The following is a 19727-nucleotide window of genomic DNA, read 5'->3' on the forward strand; positions in this document are numbered from 1 at the left end:
AGGACCAGTCAGCGGAGGGTGGGGCCAGCAAGCAGGCAGCGTCAGGCCAACCAAGGCGAGTGCCAGCGGGCAGAGGGAGGGGCCGGTGATGTGACGGGAGGGGGTGGGGGAGGAAGTGGTGGCAACCAGCTGCTGTGGAGAGGCAGTGGGGGGGGTGAGGCCACACCAGTCCGGCACTGTCCTCTGATGGGGCTCCCGGTCACTGGGTCGCCGCCCGCAGAGGGAGGCCAGACTGCAGTTTAGGCACGCTCCCTACGGCATCCCCTGAGGGCTCCCGGACTGTGAGAGGGCGCAGGCCTCTAGTTATAGATACATGTGCATGTATGTGAGGCATAAGTGGGGTGGGCATTGCGTGAAATTTGTGTGTGTGCTACACTTAACAGGGCCAATTTTCTTAAGTAGAAAACTAGGACAAAGTAATTCACAGTCCAAAACTAAGAGTATCTATCTACAGATGTAAAAGATCTAGGTTGTGAGGCATTTACAAAGCAGTTGGAGAGTTTTGACTTCAGTGCAGATGGGAAAGGGTGCTCAATAAGGGGGCCAAATGCTTGGGAGCTTTAACACCACAATGGTAGATGAGAGACAGACACACAGTTTATTTTGAGAACTCTTTTGAGGAGACAAATAATGTTGCCAAGAGCCTCCATCTTCAAAAAGGGTCTCACTGGTCAGGAGAGAACTGGAAAGGAAATGTTTGTGAAAATAAACTCAATTCTGAAAATGATTTTTTTTCCTATACTGTATCTTGTCTCCCCCCCGCCACCCCACCCCCACACTCAGAATTCAAATAGCTTCTGAAAGAGGAAGTATGGCTTATTATAACCTACATTAGATTTTCAAATAATTCAATTTATTTGCCCAAAGTAGAAATGGTCAAAGGAAAGTTAGTCAAGTAGTAAAGATGGCATGGGGGGAAATGGGTAATTCGAAGCCTGAGTTATTGTTCGAGAAAATAAAAATTTAACTATAAAATGAATATTTGCATCTATTAATGGGGCAGGCAAGCTCCTCATTCTGTTTTCACTAAAGGATATGCACATATAATTGTACTCGGTGGAAGTGCACTTAACTTTTCTTTATTCCTTCAGGAATACTACGTTTCTCTTTCATTGTTAAGCAGACAGCACCACAGCATTGGACAATGGATATGTCTCCTTTTCACAACTCCCATTATAATGATGCTGTACAGAACAGTGGGGGCGGCTATGAAATTTTAAAACACATTTTAAGTTTAAAAAAAATAAACCTTTCTGCTAATGGAAACATTTTTTCTTTCTAACAAAGTCTGATAAGAAACAAACTACAGCATGAAGAATGAAAGCATATCCTGGCTTTCCATTCCTGGGCTCATGGGAACTATACCAGACCATCTCCCTGTCTCACCCCTGATGGATTAAAAACATTCCTCTAATCACTTTCGAGGTGGCTTCCTACTTAGTAATGTGGAAGTTCCAGCCCAGAGTAGAAATTGAAAATGGTACTACTTATATCTATTTTAGAACAGAGTAAGTGGACAAGTGATCCAGTCTGAAGTTTATTTTTGGTTACTTTTCACTCAGCCCATTTTACTCTAGCCCCAACTTGTAGTCAATTGGAGCAGTGTGAGGTTTGAACACCTCAATAAAATACCTCATAAATATTTATTACTGCTTTCAGATAGCAGCAAGCTAAAGTCATCTCTATCAGTAGGGGTAAAAACGATTTAAAATACCATTGAGCCAACAGCTTTGCTGCTAAGAGTTATTTTGCTTTTGTTGCTGTGCTTACTTGTTAGGAAACAAGTTTGAAAACTCTAGTGCCAAACAGGCTGTATGGTTCGGAACTCCAAATGAGATGCCCTAACAGTGGGTGCAAATTCAAACCCCAGGGGCTGCCATGGTCCTATCTGCCCTGCGTCTTAGGGCTTCAGTAGGATTGTAGCCATGAGTGGGAAGCCAGTGGGAACGTGGTGTGGGAGATAGGCCATCAGTACTAATAAATTGTAAATTTAATTCAACTTCAGATTTCTGAACCTTGTTAAAGTTACTTTTTGCTTGTTCTTTCCAATGTATTTCTAAGAACTAATAGATCTCTAGTTAGAGTAAGCTCCTAAGAAAATAGAACTCGGGTTAGCTTACTCTCATAATATTAATACTATTTACACAGGACTTTATATATAGAATGTTGACCATTATTGCTTTTTTAATCCTTAAACAGTCCTATGAAATACTTATTAATACTGTATTATTGTCTCCATTTTACAATTGGCACAGAGGAATTAACTTTCTTAAAGTCAGATTGTTAATAAATAGGAGAGCCAAAACTTAAACCCAAGTCTTTCACTCCAAATCCTTACACTTTACCAGCTATTTTAGAGAAGTTCCTTAATAATGCTGCATTGGCAAAAGCACATCCAGTCATGATATCCTCTTTCAATTCCTTAAATTCTGGTCATTTTTCAGATTGGGTCTTCTATTATTATTAGACTTGTTTTGTGTGTTTTTTTGTTTGTTTGTTGTTTGTTTTTCACAATCTTCAACTACTTATTTGGTTCCCAAATTTCTATCTCCAACTGTCTGTTAGACGTATTTGTTTGGACATTCAGAGCCTCCCATATACTACATGTGTAAAATTATCTTTTCTCCCAAGCATGTTCCTGTTTCTACATCCCTATCTCAGTGGTCTTGCAAGTTCATCATGGAACTTTGGATATTGAAATCTTTGTCTCTCACCCTACCCTATAGCCAACCCTTTTATGTTCTCGTTCTCTCTCTCTCTCTCTCTCTCTCTCTCTCTCTCTCTCTCTCTCTCTCTCTCTCCCTCCCTCCCTCCCTCCCTTCCTCCCTCTCTCTCCACTGTCACCATCTTACTCAAGGCTACTCACCTGATTTCTAGCTCAGCTCAGCTTCCTAAATGAATCTCCCTACTTCAAAGCTTTACTCCCAATCCAATCTTCACACTGCAGCCAAGGAGATCTTGCTAAAGGGCAATCTTATCTAGTCTTTTACTTACCCTTATTCAGAAAAACTCCTCTGTGGACAAAGGATCACATCCAATTTCCTTAGCATAGCAATTTACCTCTAACTCTCTTTCTTCCAACCCCTTATATTTGTGTTTATTTTGGGGGGAAAGCCACAGACAAACCTTCTAAAATTTTATAATGCATTAATAACATTAATTAAGGATCATCTGAGTAATTATAATCAATTTCATAAGCTACTAGGTTAAATAGAAGTGTTTCATTAATTTAAAAATTCTAAAATGGCCCTAACCGGTTTGGCTCAATGGATAGAGCAAGCGCCTTCGGACTGAAGGGTCCCAGGTTTGATTGCAGTCAAGGGCATAAACCTTGGTTGCAGGCACATCCCCAGTTGGGGGTGTACAGGAGGCAGCTGATCGATGTTTCTCTCTCATCAATGTTTCTAACTCTCTATCCCTCTCCCTTCCTCTCTGTAAAAAAATCAATGAAATATATTAATTAAAAAAAAACTAAAAAAAAAAATTCTAAACTTAATTTCCAAACTATATTTTCATTTGCATATTTCAAATTATTTCAAAAATTCTAGGTCAAGGTCTTTGTTATTTATCCCAGTTTTAACAAATAAGCACTTGAGTCTAATAAGTCAAATGACTTCACCAAACAACCTAGGATATGGAAATAGAACTCAAATTTAAATCTTTCTAATGAAAGCCTACAACCTCCACCATACCATACACCATACTGCTTCTACCCCTGTATGTACTACACAAAGATAAGTGAATTAGCTGATAAAGAGCCAAACTAGATCATTTAAGTTTTCATTTTTTTCTTGTTTCTTCCTCTTCATCTGCACCACGTGAACATCATAGCTATGTTTCATAAACGCCCCTATGTCCAAGCTCCTAAGCCACAAGAGCACCATTGTGCACCAAAAATATATTTGAAAATAAACAGACTTTAGGAATGGTTAAGACAGATAATAATAGACTGATTAAAGGATGCTAGATCATTCCTGACACTGCATAAGATTAAATATGGTAATCAGATTTTGGATTTAGACAACCCCAGATAAATCCAAAGTAGAACAAGATGAGGTCTTCAAATCTCTACTTCATTTTCTTGCCTTTCAAAATACATATTTGCATTTAATTCATGTCTCCTTCAGAGCTGAGGAATTTATGAAGGCTTTACCCAGGTGAGCTGATTATATGTTTTTTTTACTTTTTTCTTCTTTTCTGTTTTGAATGAAGTAGTCTCTATTTTAATCCTTGTTTTCCTAAATTAGTTGCTTAGCAAAGGGAAACTTACTTGAATGTTATATGTGAGGACACTTTAACAATGTATTTCTTACAGTCATAGAAAGTCCAACAGCTGTTTGTAACTGACTCTGTCATCAGAGAGGATGGATGCATCCTAAAAAGGTCTCAATAGTCAATGTGTTTAGGCCTCTTTTATTTAGGCTAAGAAAGACATCATATGCACAGTTGAATAGCTACCAGCCATATCCTAATTTGGTTATTTGAAATAAATTGTGCATTTGGAAAGCAAGGAAAATGCAATTGACAAGCTAGGCTTCTAAGCATAATTGAAATTCATTCTGAATTCAAGGACAGTCAGTTTCATTTCAAAGCAGTAATGTTTGTTTTGAATTACTATATTCTGCTTTGTTTCCATTGCAGCATTAATTTACTACCAAATGTAAATTTGATTTTAATAAATCACCAAATGATTTTCTCATCTGGTTGAGTTAGTAGAATTTTTCTTCATTAACTTTATGTTAATTTTACTTATATAAATGTTTTTACTTAATTTTTAAAATATATTAATCACCCAAAACATTGTAATCTGATCTCAGGAAAGAAGACATAAAAGATTACTTTTTCCTATAACAATAATTGCAATTACTCTGAGATTTAAACCAATTTCATAGGCAAATATTCTGGCTAATATTTTTGTGTAAATAATCTCAAATCAAACTTTGCAAAATGATCAGGAATTCAGACATTCCTTGCCTTCCTCATTCTCACTCAGAATTTAAATATTAGATGGATATTAATCTCCCTTTTCTTCTTCCAGGATTTAAGCATTAGTTGTTTTTTATTCTAGTGTCAGATTACTCTAATGTTAATAAGTATCCTCAAATTATTTATTTATAAAGAAAACAAAAATAAATCTTTATTGTCTACTTATTATTTTACATATTCCCCCAGTTACTAACTATTCGCTTTTTACAATTTTTTTATATGAAGGCATTTAACTTCTCAAACAAATCTGTAGTAACCATGTGAGTAAATTACAATGAGGAAATCAGCATGCTCATAAAATAGTCTTGGTGTGTTCTTTTCAAGAGGAAAACCATCCAATAACCAAATTTTCAAATAGGTCTTTAAAATGACATACCAGGAACTTAGATGTAATGGGTCAAATTCTCAACCCTCTCAACAGCCATGAAGCCTCTTTCATAGACTGGCTCCAGATTATTTTTGCAATAGCAATAAAAATTCTCAATATGGCCCTAGCTGGTTTTGCTCAGAGAATAGAGTGTCGGCACGCGGACTGAAGGGTCCTGGGTTCAATTCCGGTCAAGGGCACATGCCCGGGTTGCCATCTCAATCCCCATTATTGATGTCTCTCTCTCTCTCTCTGCCTTCCTCTCGAAAATCAATAAAAATATTTTTTTTAAATTCTCAATATGATCTGACTTGTGAAGGTACACAGTAATTACACAAAATACAATGGTATGTTACTCTTATTTCATGGGACTGCCCAGGCCTCAGTGAATTTGAAAGATGGGATGAAATGTTAGCACTGATTATCTGCCTAATATAAACCCAATCCTAATGTGGTTAAATTAACCTGGCAGATTAAATCTAAGCATAATTTCTCATTCTAAGCATAATTCTCATCATTAGCCAGACTGCAATTTACACACTTTTTTATGATAATGGACAAAAATATAGCACAGTAGTTCAAACCATGTAAAAGCAAATCCAGAAAATATCAAGAATAGAATAATGTAAAGTGTCCTATGGAACTTGAGTGAATAGAAATGGTTTTCCCAAGATCAATTCTGAAAGTCCCTGTGCTGGTCAAGTCAGAGTAAGAGAAAACCATAATTACAGATTTCTCAGACATAGAAATTGAAAAAAATTCAGAGTAGCTAGGGTTCTAATTGCAGTTGAATAGGGTGACTTCTCTTTCTATACTGATACTTAATTCATGCATCATTCTGCATGTGGGATTAGCTAAAATTGCACTCTAATACTCCTTCTAAAACCAAAGAGGAAATTAAGCAAAACAAAATACACTTCTTCAGGGTTTCCTAGTCCAACAATGTCATGATAATAATACATAAAGTATGACTGTACCTTCTAACGTGAGTGACACATACCACTGCTGGTCTGCAAAATGGTTTTGGATGGTGCACAATGAAGATATTTTGGTTATTTTTTATTTATTTATTTGTTTTTGTTTTCATGAGCATTTGCTACACCCCAGATTTTCACAGGTAGTACTGTCTAGTATGAAGCTAATCTAAAAATTGTAATGAATCAATAAACTATTAAGCAAATTACAGCTATTTCATGGGAGTAGTAAGACTCATGAAAGTAGTACAAATATGACTCAAGTTGGGAAACAAACAGTGCAAGTTGCATTCAGTCATTCACTCCTTCATCCAACAAATGTTTATTAACCACTGTGTTCTTCCACATATATGGAACAGGAACACATCAAAGTATAAGACAAGATCTTCGTCCTTGTGGATCCTACACTTTGGTCCACATCTCTAGTGCCTCCTCAGAAGAGTAGGCCAGTCTGAGGATGTATACACTGGGGTGTTTTCTCTTCCTTTGCTGGGCCTCCAAGTAAATTTCCTCTGGAGTTCTGTTGGCTCAAATCAGGTTAACAAAGGAGCAGCCAGGGATCGGGTTTAACCCCAGGAAGATAGTCTCACTGGGGGTGCTTCATAAAGAACAATGCCCTATAAATACTGGAGCTCTAAGAAGATGATGGATGCCCCATCATAAATAGGAAGGTCGTGGTTTAGGTGCCTCACTCACCCCGCCAGACATCCTCCTTCTGAACACTTCCACTACACTAATCCTCCATGTACTTGCCAACCATTTTAGCTTACAGACAAAGTCAAACCCAAAATACAGCATAGGAACCCTTTCACTCTGAGAAGCCCCAAGTGAGCGCAGGGAGACAAGCAAAGAAAATGCGACATGATATCTTCTTACTCTAGTGGCCCTGGCCTACTAATCTGGCTTGCTAAGGTTCTACCTACTAGTAAGTCATGTTTAGGACAGAGGAAAGAAAGATAGTGAGGCATTAACACCTAAGATTGATTTAGGACACAATTTGGGTAGAGCCTCTACACTGGGCTGAGAAAAAATAAAAGAGTATCTCTCAAGAAGGCTTTTTCCCTGTAAGTTTGCTGATATAGAAAGAGAATCTTTTGTGCTTAAACCAAAATAATAATAATAAAATTTTAAAAAAATAAAGTAAAAAATGTAAACCTTAGAGGTACCGTCTGGGAGGGGAGGAATATGAAGTGGAGAGAAGTTAAACTGAATTCATTGCAGGTCTCCTCAAGACTGCCCTAGGCCAGTGGTCGGCAAACTCATTAGTCAACAGAGCCAAATATCAACAGTACAACGATTGAAATTTCTTTTGAGAGCCAAATTTTTTAAACTTAAACTTCTTCTAACGCCACTTCTTCAAAATAGACTCGCCCAGGCCGTGGTATTTTTGTGGAAGAGCCACACTCAAGGGGCCAAAGAGCCGCATGTGGCTCGCGAGCCGCAGTTTGCCGACCACTGCCCTAGGCCATTAAATTACGTTCTGAATGAGGTTTCATTCCACCTATTCAAAATTGTATCTGTTTCAACAGTGTTTCTGAAATCAGAATCACATGGGGCTGGAGGCTGGGTGCTTATTTAAAATGCCTATTCCTGGGCTCCACCTCAGAACCTGAATCTACATTTGCTCAGTGACGCCTAAGCACTCTCACGTTTGAGTAAATCCCTGTGCTAACCTGTAAATTCCTTTCAGGTTGTATTATATTTACATTTTCATGTTAAGTCCAGCTCAGAATCTTGAGCCCATAGCAAGCACAGCGGCAAATTCTTAAGGCTCCCTCTGTGAGAAGTACGCTGGGGTTTCTCCATTAGAATTTTGCTCCTTTCCCTTGACTCATTCTATAAGAAAGTGAGAGAGGAAAGGGAGAGTTCTGGAAGCATGTCAGGAAGAGCCTCTACATTTAACACAGTAAAGCAATAAAAAACCTTGCAAAAATCGTCAGCAAAAAGCATTCCTCACTTTCAGAGGCTTGCTGTGATGGAGAAAGAAGTGAAGCCATATCTCAGCAGTATGTTTCCTTGGGCAAGTCGCTACCATACATCGCTCTCAGCTTCCTCTGATGAGAAGTGAGAGGTTGGGTAGATGACTTCACACCTACCTATCCTGTCCAGCCAAGGGTAGACACTTTTGGAAGTGGAAGAGATTTTCATTTTTAGTTCATCCTTCCCTTCCTTTGCTGGTATTACTTAATGTATCAAACTTTATTAAATACTGAATTTAATTTTTTTCTGGTTTACAAATGTAAACTCTCACCTAGCGTTTAAAATGTTAATAATAACAGTCATAATAACAGTAATAAATCCCCACTGCACAATGCTCTTTTCTGTCTGCATTTTATTTCTGCAGGGATTCTGGTTTAACTTGTATAAGGTGGGCTTCTTGTTCTTCAAGGATTACCCTCATCTACTAAATTCTATTTGATCCATTATAGGTCAAATGGGGTGATGGCATTCCACCAAAGCTTATGTTTAAAGATAATTCTTTTGGCCCTGGCCAGTGTTTCTAAGTGGTTAGAGCATCAGGCCTGTGCACTGAAGGGTGTTGGGTTAGATTCCCAGTCAAGGGCACTTACCAGGGTTGCAGGTTCACTCCCTGCCCCCAGTCAGGGCGGGTGTGGGAGACAACCAGTCGATGTGTCTCACAATGATCTCTCTCTCTCTCCCCCCACCTCCCTCCCTCCCTTCCACTCTCTGAAAAGCAATGGAAAAAAATATCCTCAGGTGACATATATTATTATTATTATTGTTATAAAGTACTTTTATATTTATTCTCATGAACTCTATACATTAACAGATTAATGCTACAATGATTACCAAGAATCTCTTTTGCAGGTAGACATGAATATTCTCTGTGAGATTTAACAACTACCCATTGTATGCCCAGGGAGAGGAAAAGTTGGTTTCATTGGACATGAGATTTGGATGTTTCTATTTTAAAATTTTAACCTAATAGATTCTAATATTTTACCAGTATGAAAGTATATAAATATAGATATAAAAACAGTCTTCAATGTTTTCAACAGACAGAAGGAAGTAAAGGTGTGAGGAACAACTTGCTTAAATGATCTTAACTAAAGCTGTTCAGTTTCCAGACACTGGGAAATTTTATTAATAACTACTGCCTAACAGCCAAGTTCATTAAGTTTGATCCTGGCATCCCCTTAGTGCAAGTCTAAAGTGATGTATGGGTATTATTGAAACAGCTGTTTTTCAACGTAACTCTTCTTAGGCTTATACATACTTTTAAAAATGTTTAGACAAAAAAGAGTAGTAGTTTAAAAATACATGCTATTCCAAATCAGGAATGACAATAGATAAGTTTGTACAGTTAAAACATACTTTCAAAAGTAAATAGAAAATTTACAATTTTCTTCTCTTCAAATTTTTTTAAACTTGAACTTTTCATAATTTGTTTTATGTGTACTAATTTCTTTTAAACATTTAGTGCAAAGAACAAGGGCTTTGTGATAAAATCATGAAAGTGAAATTATAAAAAAATAGGCAAAAGTTGTTTTCAAATTCTACAGAAAACTGGAGCCAATGGGCATTAAATGCTACCCTGGAAGTTAAGCATGTAACCTTCTGAATTAATTTTGTATTTGGTCTCCTCTAAAATTTTAATAGTGATCATTATTTACACTTTTATGAGTCTTTCTTTTTTTTATTGATAACAGAATAGTCCCTTTGAATGTTCCAAGAAAAACATTTCAGCTTAGCAATATAATAGAGAATTTTTAAGTAATTTGTCAAAAAAAGTGGCACTAGTAAAATTTCCTAATACCTTAAAAAAAAAAACCACCTTTACATTCTAACAATTTTCTCAGAATAATGCTATCAATATGTAATTCTGCAGTGGAAGGATATTGTTACTATTTCCTGTTTACATTTTTTTCTCATTCTTCTGTGAATTATAGTAATGAGTCAAAGCTCAGTTAGACAAAAAAAATCCATAAAATCCAATATAAAGGTCTCAAATGTGATAGAATCTGGCTGATATATAACTGCAATCATGTTAACTCTCCTGAGCTTTATTGCCAATTTTGCACAGAACAAATAAACATTTATGAAAAATATAAATCCAGGGAATCTATGGTGAAATTGGTACCTTAATGTATATTCTAAGGCCTAGTGGTGATGTATTTTACTGGTGGATAAAATTATACTTTATACATTTGTATAAAAAAAGCTAAAGTGCTTAGAAGTTTGTCAAAGCGTAATGAGAGTCCATGAGAGAGAGGGTTATAAAAAGGGGATGGCATGATTTAATTTATATATTTTTAAATCTGGCTCCTTTTTAAATAATCAAAGGATGTAAATATAAAAGTAGAAAATCCGTTAGAAAGCCATTGCAGTTGTCCAGATTTAAAATATAAATTAATATATATTTAAACATTTAAATATATTATGAATATATATTTTTAAAGTCTGGACTACCTATGTACATGTACACACACATATGTACATATGTAGAGGGAGAGGCTTACAATGGGGTATTAGTAATGGAGGGGGGAAAAGTAGACATACTAAGGATAGATATTTAAAAACAGAACACGGAAAAATTGCTGATGGGTTTGATGAGGAAAATAAGTTAAAGAGAAGCGTCAAGGATGAAATCTAGGTGTTTGATTTGAGTGAGATATATGGTGAAACTGTCAACTGAGATTGGAAAGATTCTGGGGAGTAAAGAATTGGAGAAGGCAAGGAACCTCAAGAGCTCCGTTTGTGACATGATAATAGGAAATTACAATTAGACATCTAATTACAATTAGACATGTCAACTTAGCAGTTGGATGTTTAAGCCTAGACTCTGGGGAGGAAGTCTGGGTAGAATTATGAATTTAGAATCATGTGTATAGATTTTAAAACCACGGAAATGATTAGGATTTCCTGGAGAGTTTTGATAAAGAAGCAAAGGAACCCTGAAGATGCCAAAGATTAGAGATTGAACAAGAGAAGATCCAGCAAAAGCGTTTAAGAGGGAAAGGCTAGTGGAGCAAGACAGAGACCAGGAGAGTGTAGCATCAGGGAATCTAAAGGTAGGAACAGAGTCAGGAGGAATGGAGTGATCACTTGCATCAAATTCTGCTGAAAGTGTGACTAAGTTGACCACAGAGAAGTGACTGTTGGCTTTGGCAATACAGATGTCACTGTTGACTGGGGGTAAGAGTGCTCTGAGTGGAGTGGTGAGGATAATAGGCTCCGTGGAGTGGGTTTGGGGAAAGGATGTGAGGAGAGAAGGTAGAGTCAATATACACAGACAACTCCTTCAAGATGTGTTGCTGAAAAGGTGATCGTAGGCATGTGAAAATAGATGGAGGGGTCAAGAAATATTTATATGCCCTTATTAACTATAAACCAATTAATACACAGTAAAAGGGAAAATGCATTTAGAAATACAAGAGGGCACATTTTTGAAAACATAATTAGATAGAGATTGGCGCTGCCAGCCATTTATTCGTGCATATTTATTAGTTGAGATGCCTACTAGGTGTCAGACACTGTGCTAGATACCAGGTACATATTCCATACTACCTTCTATTTCCTAAATCAAAACTGTAGTGCTCTTTTGTAGCTAAAGTGCAAACTGATTTAAATTTGTTCTGTGTGGTCAGAAACAGTCCCGAGGCATCAATATCAGATGTGCTGGTTCAAAGAGGAAGTTTGCTTAATTCCTAACAGCATGGATTCTAGCCCCGAATTTGCCAATATTAGTGCAATATGGGAAGCTAGGACTCTCTGAGTATCCGTTTTTCTAAAAAGAGAACTTTGGATGAGCTGATCTTGAAAATGTCTAGATTTTTTTTTTTGGGGGGGGATGTCAAAAAGGTTATGGTTTGATTAGTTTTATCTAAGCACTCACTCGCAGCTCTGATATGATGGATATTCTCCCAAAGTCAGGCATTGCTCAACTCTATGTTTGCATGTATGCTAATAGATACATTATATTCTAACCCAAAGTAAGAGGAACAGATGTCATTGACTGGAGTCATTTATAATATACTAGAGGCCCCATGCATGAAATTCGTGCCCTGGGGAGGGGTCCCCTCAGCTCAGCCTGCACCCTCTCGCAGTCCGGGAGCCCTCAGGGGATGTCTGACTAACAGCTTAGTGCCATCAGACATCCTTAGCGCTGCTGCAGATGTGGGAGAGGCTCCGCCACCTGCCACCTCCACTGTGCTCACCAGCCGTGAGCTGCGCTTCTGACTGAACAGTGCTCCCCCTGTGGGAGCGCACTGACCACCAGGGGGCAGCTCCTGCATTGAGTGTCTTCCCCCTGATGGTCAGTGCACATCATAGAGAACGGTTGTTCCACTGTCAGGTAGATTTTCATATTAGCCTTTTATTATATAGGATTGTCAGTTGTGTTTCTTCAAGGTGAATCTGTAAGGTGGAATTCATAATTGCTATCTCAGAGGCAAAGGCAATTCAGCCTACCAGAGACTACAATACTTGCCCAGTAAGCAGCAGAGCCAGACAACAACCCAGAGCTTTTGAGTCAAATTCCAGAGGCTGCATCTTGCTATTCAAACTATATGGGGCCATAGAGAAGCAATTGATAACCTAGTCAAGTGCCTTTGAACCATATGTCAAATTAGAAAATCCAATATGTGTTAAGACAGGGATTTAAGAAAAAAGTAAAATATTAATTACATGTTTGTAATCCTCTCCCCAACCCAACCCCCAAGTTGGCCTTCTAAGAAAATGGATTATTGCTTGCTTAATCAGCCATAGGAACTTAATGGTGCCTGTGGAGGAGTGAATAGAAAGGATAGTTGGAAGATGCCAGAAGAGTGGCAATTGCTCTCAGTAAGAAAGGTAGCCTAAAGAAAAAAACAATTTTCAGAAAGTTATGAGAATGAGAATTTATGGAGGAAAAAGGATTTGAAATCAACACTTACTATAATGTAGGAGAGATGAGTTAAGAATTTACATATATTTTTGCAAAAACTGGCCACAAACCAGTCCATTTTATTTGATTTATAGTAAAACAGATAAAAGTTGAGCTTCTCTGCTGAGGTATGTAAAGGCACAGACTGCCAAAATGCACTTACAACAAACTATTTCAGTGGAAAGCATTCTTTGCATCTTTGCAGACAGTTCAATCGTCTAAAGTAAAGCAATGGAATCAGGCTTAGCTCTAAGCGTGGGCAGGTCCCTACTTGATGTGATACCTGGAAAGTTATGCCTTTCCCCTAAGTATCTCCCCCAAAATACTTTCTGTTGGCTAAGACATCATCAACAGAGAAAATAATCCTTTATTTTGCAATAAAAATAAAGAATTAATTTGATCTTCTACAAATAATAAATCATGTGCATTTAATCCTATATTTAAACATAGTATACAGTATATGGTAATAATGTAATTAAGGCAACCTATCTCCCTGCTTTACTTAATTTAGCAGGGCCACAAATTTGATATTAAATTTGGTTCAACTTCATAAAAAAAAATTAGGTATTTCTATTAGGCCAAGAAAAATTGCAATATAAATAATTAATTGAACAGAATATCATTTTATAATCTGCATCCTACATGTCTACGCATATGAAAATACATGTTTGACTGTTCATGTGGTATAAAATAATGTACTAAATAGTTTGGGGGAAATGATACAAAAATGGAAAGTATAATTATGATAAAATGTATTCAAAGGAGAACACTGTAGGGTACCAGAGAAAGGGACAATGCTGTCAAGCTGCAATGAGTTGAACTAGTAATTTTACTAAACCTAAATTTTGAGTGGAAAATAATTTCAAATTTTATGCTTTCAAAGGACAGTGAAAGCTGAAGACCCTCAGCTCCCAAAAATGAGGAGAAAAAGAAGAAAAGCCTATAGAAAATGGAAACTCTTGAATCCCACAATATGTATGTCCAATTCATTGGTTTTATATGTAAATATGAATTACCCAACTTATGTACTTTCTTCTTTATCACAGGAATGTTTACAAAAGTAGGAAGATAAATGCATATAAATGTTATAAAACTATTTTAAATGTGATAAAACTATTTAGAAGTTTGGTCAATTGTTATTATGTATATACTTCTGCATTGATTATTAATGATATTAGTATTGTGAATAAAATGTAAATAAGATATTTGAGACAAAGGCTATTAAGACCTCTATTCTTAGAATCTGTGTTTAGTACATTGCTATGGTACTATCTATTTTCTTACTTGCAAAAATTGACATGTCGCCGAAACCGGTTTGGCTCAGTGGATAGAGCGTCGGCCTGCGGACTCAAGGGTCCCAGGTTCGATTCCAGTCAAGGGCATGTACCTTGGTTGTGGGCACATCCCCAGTGGGGGGTGTGTAGGAGGCAGCTGATCGATGTTTCTCTCTCATCGATGTTTCTAACTCTCTATCCCTCTCTCTTCCTCTCTGTAAAAAATCAATAAAATATATTTAAAAAAATTGACATGTCGTCAATTGAAAAAGGCTATCTATACTAATAAGAGGGTAATATGCTAATTAGACCAGATAGACCAGGTGTCTTCTGGACAAAGCTGCGGTGGTGGGGGCTGAAGCAGAAGTGGTTAGGGTGATCAGGCCAGCAGGGGAGCAATTAGGGGTGATCAGGCTGGCAGGGGAGCAGTTAGGGGCGATCAGGCAGGCAGGCAGAAGTGGTTAGGGGCAATCAGGCAGGCAGGCAGAATGGTTAGGGGCAATCAGGCAGGCGAGCGGTTAGGGAGCCAGCGGTCCCGGATTGCGAGAGGGATGTCTGACTGCGGGATCGGGCCTAAACCAGCAATTGGACATCCCCCAAGGGGTCCCGGATTGGAGAGGGTGCAGGCCAGGCTGAGAGACACCCACCACCACCCCCATGCACAAATTTCGTGCACCAGACCTCTAGTAAATTATAAAACTGTGAAGGACTACAAAGTGAACTGTTCTTGGCATGAGAGTGCTTTTTAAGAATATATTGTAATCTACAGTCTAGAAGGCAGTTCTATCAGTCTATAAACTGCTCTCATGTACATGCTGTATTGTAAATGGGTTTTAGAGAAGTACGTTTCCATGTCTTTTCTCCCAGAACTTCCACATAATAGCTCCAGGTTATAGCCAGACCTGCTGGAAACTTTCAGTATTTGTGGTGAAAAAGGCCATTCCCTCAGACTAGAAGAGCGGCAGATGGGAACGGTTAGACTCTTCACGGAAGTTCAGTATGCTTGGAGAGCACATGTGTCAAATCAGAAGTCTGTATACCTCTCCTGAAGTTGGGAAGTTATGATTTCTAAACCTATGATTCTTCATTTGATTCTGAAACAGCAATTTTTTTGTAGCCCATACTTCTATGTCACCTCTAGCCAAATTTTAGTGGAATATTTTTCTTTCTGTTGAAGAGAATTTATGTATTTACTCTTTTTTTAAATATATTTTATTGATTTTTTACAGAGAGGAAGAGAGAGGGATAGAGAGTTAGAAACATCGATGAGAGAGAAACATCGATCAGCTGCCTCCTGCACACCACCTACTGGGGATGTGCCCGCAACCAAGGTATATGCCCTTGACTGGAATCAAACCTGGGACCTTTCAGTCTGCAGGCCGACACTCTATCCACTGAGCCAACCCGTTTTGGCTGTATTTACTCTTTATAGAAGTGTTTATATGTTTGGTTTTTATATTTTATATTAATATATGTATATATATATATATATATATATATATATATAATCACATTTAAATTAAGAACATTTCACGTAAATTTATAAGTAATCCTTTATAATTTTTAGCTTAATCAATTTATTAAGACTACTAAAGGCCCAGTGCACAAATTCATGCACAGATGAGGTCCCTCAGCCTGGCCTGCGCCTTCTCGCAATCTGGGACCCCTCGGGGGATGTCGGACTGCCAGGTTTCGGCCCTACAGGGATCAGGCCAAAACCTGGCAGACAGACATCCCCCTGAGGTATATAGCAATGCTGAAGCTGCATGCGGCCAGGGAGGAGCCCCAGCCGGGGCCAGACACAGCTCCCCTGCCACTCATCCCAACCCTGCTGTGCCTGCTGCCGCTGCTGGGTAGCACTGCCACAGAGGTGGGAGAGGTTCCTGCCTCTGCAGCTGCGCTCGCCAGCTGCTGTGGGAGTGCACTGACCACCAAGGGGCAGCTCCTGCATTGAGCATCTGCCCCCTGGTGGTCAGTGCGTGTCATAGTGACTGGTCGACCAGTCGTTCAGTCGTAATGATCACTTAGGCTTTTATATATATAGATCCTTGTGGACACCTGGTTTATAGATTTAGCTGACATCATTATCTACTTGTCATCCTTCACAAATACTCTCTTCCAGATGTATTTTAAAATATAATTTGAGGACTTCATGTTTTATCCACTGTTTTTTACACAAGGTCTGGTAGTTCATGCTCAAGTTCATTAATTTCTCATAGCAAAATATTTTGACATTATAAGGCAGAGGAGTAAAGGTTGCAAATTGGAAGTTCTTGTACCAAAGCTGGTGCTTAAATATATTGGTCTCTATCTATGGAGGGTTTTTAAAAATGTGTGCCAATCCCCAGAAATTGGAGGTTTCATATAATAAATCCAGACTCTAGCTTACTTCTGGAAAATGAGAGGATCTGATAACACCAGTACACCTACTCTGTTATAAAAAAGCCCCTAACCTGGGCAAAGGAAGCTACCGAACCTGTTTAACAGGCTGTCTAGAAACCATTGTTAGGTATCTTCCATTCAGTTTACCCACATGTTTATTTGTTGTACCATCTCAAATTAGATCCAGCTTGATTATAATTGGTATTATAATCATACGTTCAAATACCTGATCATGACAACTTCCTGTTTATCAAGAAGTCTCTTTAAAATTTATTTGCATAAATGTGCTCTGAATTTTTTATTTCACTCATTTTGGAAGTCTCTTTAATGTTAAGCTTAGTTAGATTCTTACTTCCTAAAACTACCAAGTGATATTTTGCATTCTAAGATAATTGATTTAAAATAAGATGTTTACTAGAAATGCATGTTGTGGGGAATACCATGAAATGTTATTCAAAATATTTACAAAAGATATGTATTGAATAGAGACTTTTTCCCCTGCTTCATTTTTAGGTGAACCTCAGCCTGCGAATCAAGCATGCCAAAAAAATGTAAAATGTCTTGAAAAGGTCAAAGGAGACACCGCAGAGGCTGTGTCTCATCAAACTAGGACATTAGGGAAATCTAAGGGAAACGGAGATGAACATACATCTGCTTCTATGAATGGAAAGCAGAATTCCTCTTTTCTCCCTAAAGATAAGAAGCAACCTCCCTCAGACAGCAAAAGAAGTAGGGAAAAGGAAAATGATGATTCTTCTCCATCCATTTCTCATCAACTAAAGAAAGTCTTACCAGTGATCATGTTTAATGACTGTGAAGGATCATTATCAGGAAAAATTACTCTACAGGATTTCCCAAACACAGTGGGAGGCTCTAAAGAAAAAGGCAAAATTACTACAGAAGTAAAATATGGGGGTTTCACTGTTCAAGTGGCAAACAATAACAGATCTTTCTCTAAAACAGAAATACAGTTCCCAACAAAAAAGAGATGTCCCAAATGTCACCAGTGTTACTCTGTCAGACATATTCCAAGATATTACTCTTCTCGAAGCTGCTCTTATAAGTACAGGAATATATTGATAGAAGAAATAAAACCAGAGGCTCCATCTAAATATGAAGGAGAAACCGCCAGAACTGAGAGCCCCTCCCTGGAAGTTAGCATTGTAGGGAAAGGAACTAAAGTTAAATACATGAGTAAGAAACAGAATGTAATAATTAATATCTCTCATCCTAAAAGAAGGGGGAAGACAGCTAAATACGGAAACGTTTCCTCCAATCACACCACTAAAGAACCTTCCAGGTCTTCTGCACAGCCTGCTGTCAGGCTGCCTGAAAAGGGGCGGCGTGGAAACAAGCATCGGAATCCGGATCCTTTGCACATCTCTCCTCCTGTTCTGCCTGCTGTCCAAAAGGAGGAGAATCCTGACACAGTTGTGGTTTCTCTGTGCTCAACCCCCGAGAGGAAGAATAAGCCTGACAGGCTATTTTCAGTCTTAGATGACTGCGAGTTAGAATCTGCCATCTCTCAGCAGAAGGACTCTAAAATTAGTCGGAACACCTCACAAAAGAAACATTTCTTTGAAGCTGAGGCTCTTCTCAAAAATGTTTTTCCTACTTCACATGATGCCCTAAAGACCCCAAGTTTAAGTAACACAGACTTAAGGAAAATGCCTTTTGAGGTTCCTAAGGATGTAGCTGGAGATAGAAAAGTCAACTTCGATATCCCAGAAAATATCGCAGCCGACTCATACGTGCAGCAAAGCACAGGAGGAAGAAATTATTTGCCAAGTACCATTACTAACATCGCTCCAGTCCAACGTGGCCAACACTCTGACTTTTATTCCTCCTCTTCTCTGAATGCGAAGCACACAGGAGCAAAGGCAGCCAGCATTCATGGCAAAAGCAGCAAAATTCCGCCCGCAGACTACGGTGAGAACTCAAATTGCAAATCTTCCCCTCCCAGTCAAAATACTGTGAAATCTTCCATTCCGTTCTGTCCATCAGATGGGGCCAGCGGACATTCACAACCTACAGAAACCCCTGGGGATGCATTTCCCTTTGGTCACTGCGCTGAATGTGTGATAGACCATGAGGAAGAGCACGCTGATGGGACCGGCAGAGACTTCAAAAAAGCCACTTTACATAGCGACTCTCATACAAACATGCAGCAACTATTGGCAATGAAGAGTACTCAGTGTCCAAGTCTCAGCCCTGCGTCCTCTGGCGGGCTTGCTGCTGGGAGCCCACTCCACAGTAGTAGCCACAGCTCTGTGGAATGGAGTCAAACAGGGTCCCAGGCTAGTCATGCAGAGATGGCAGCCCCCAGCAATACAGAAATGTCAGCCGTGATCTCAATAACTGATGCGTTAGAGCAAAGATTAATTATCCAAAATGATAAAGAAAGCATGGTTGATTTTAATTGTCCCATGGGAATAAAACACCTTAAAGAGTCACCTAGCTTTTGGGGAAATGTTGAAAAAGACAAGTTCCTCATAAGGCCAGCAGTAAAGAATACATGCCACAGAGAATTTGAAGACCTATCCAATGAGAATCATGATGAAGCCTGTTTTCAAATGAAATTTCCACCGAACACTGCTGAGTTCAACTCTGCAGTGTGTGCTGCCGATAATCTGTTTCTTATTGAGAAACCACTGACCAGTGATGCAGACCAGTACAGTACGCAAGATGAAATAAACCTGGGACGAACCAGCTTTACACAGGAGGCAGCGGAGTGCCAAAGCATTGCATCCGTGAGGCCAAATGCTGAAGGAGATAAAAAGGAAACTTACTATCACCAAATGGGCATACTGCTTTCCCCTCGGAGGCGGAAGGCTTGGAAAGGTACAGTGCTACACAGA

General features: G+C 38.6%; 2 protein-coding genes across 7 annotated transcripts in view; one reads left to right on the top strand and one right to left on the bottom strand.

Moving 5' to 3' along the window:
• Positions 1-19727, bottom strand: part of LOC307108733 (uncharacterized protein) — an 823426-nt gene that overhangs the window by 753649 nt on the left and 50050 nt on the right. The gene's annotated exons all lie outside the window — the stretch shown is intronic.
• The window catches only part of LOC307114802 (uncharacterized protein), a gene marked incomplete at its 5' end in the record, with an annotated part of 91755 nt that continues 89379 nt past the window's right edge, over positions 17352-19727 (top strand). The window contains one exon of the mRNA XM_079797606.1: positions 17352-19710. Coding sequence (XP_079653732.1) covers positions 17352-19710 — 2359 coding nt within the window. The remainder of the gene's footprint in view (positions 19711-19727) is intronic.

This window comes from Cnephaeus nilssonii (assembly GCF_951640355.1).
Source record: "Cnephaeus nilssonii genome assembly, chromosome: 2".
Taxonomy (NCBI): domain Eukaryota; kingdom Metazoa; phylum Chordata; class Mammalia; order Chiroptera; family Vespertilionidae; genus Cnephaeus; species Cnephaeus nilssonii.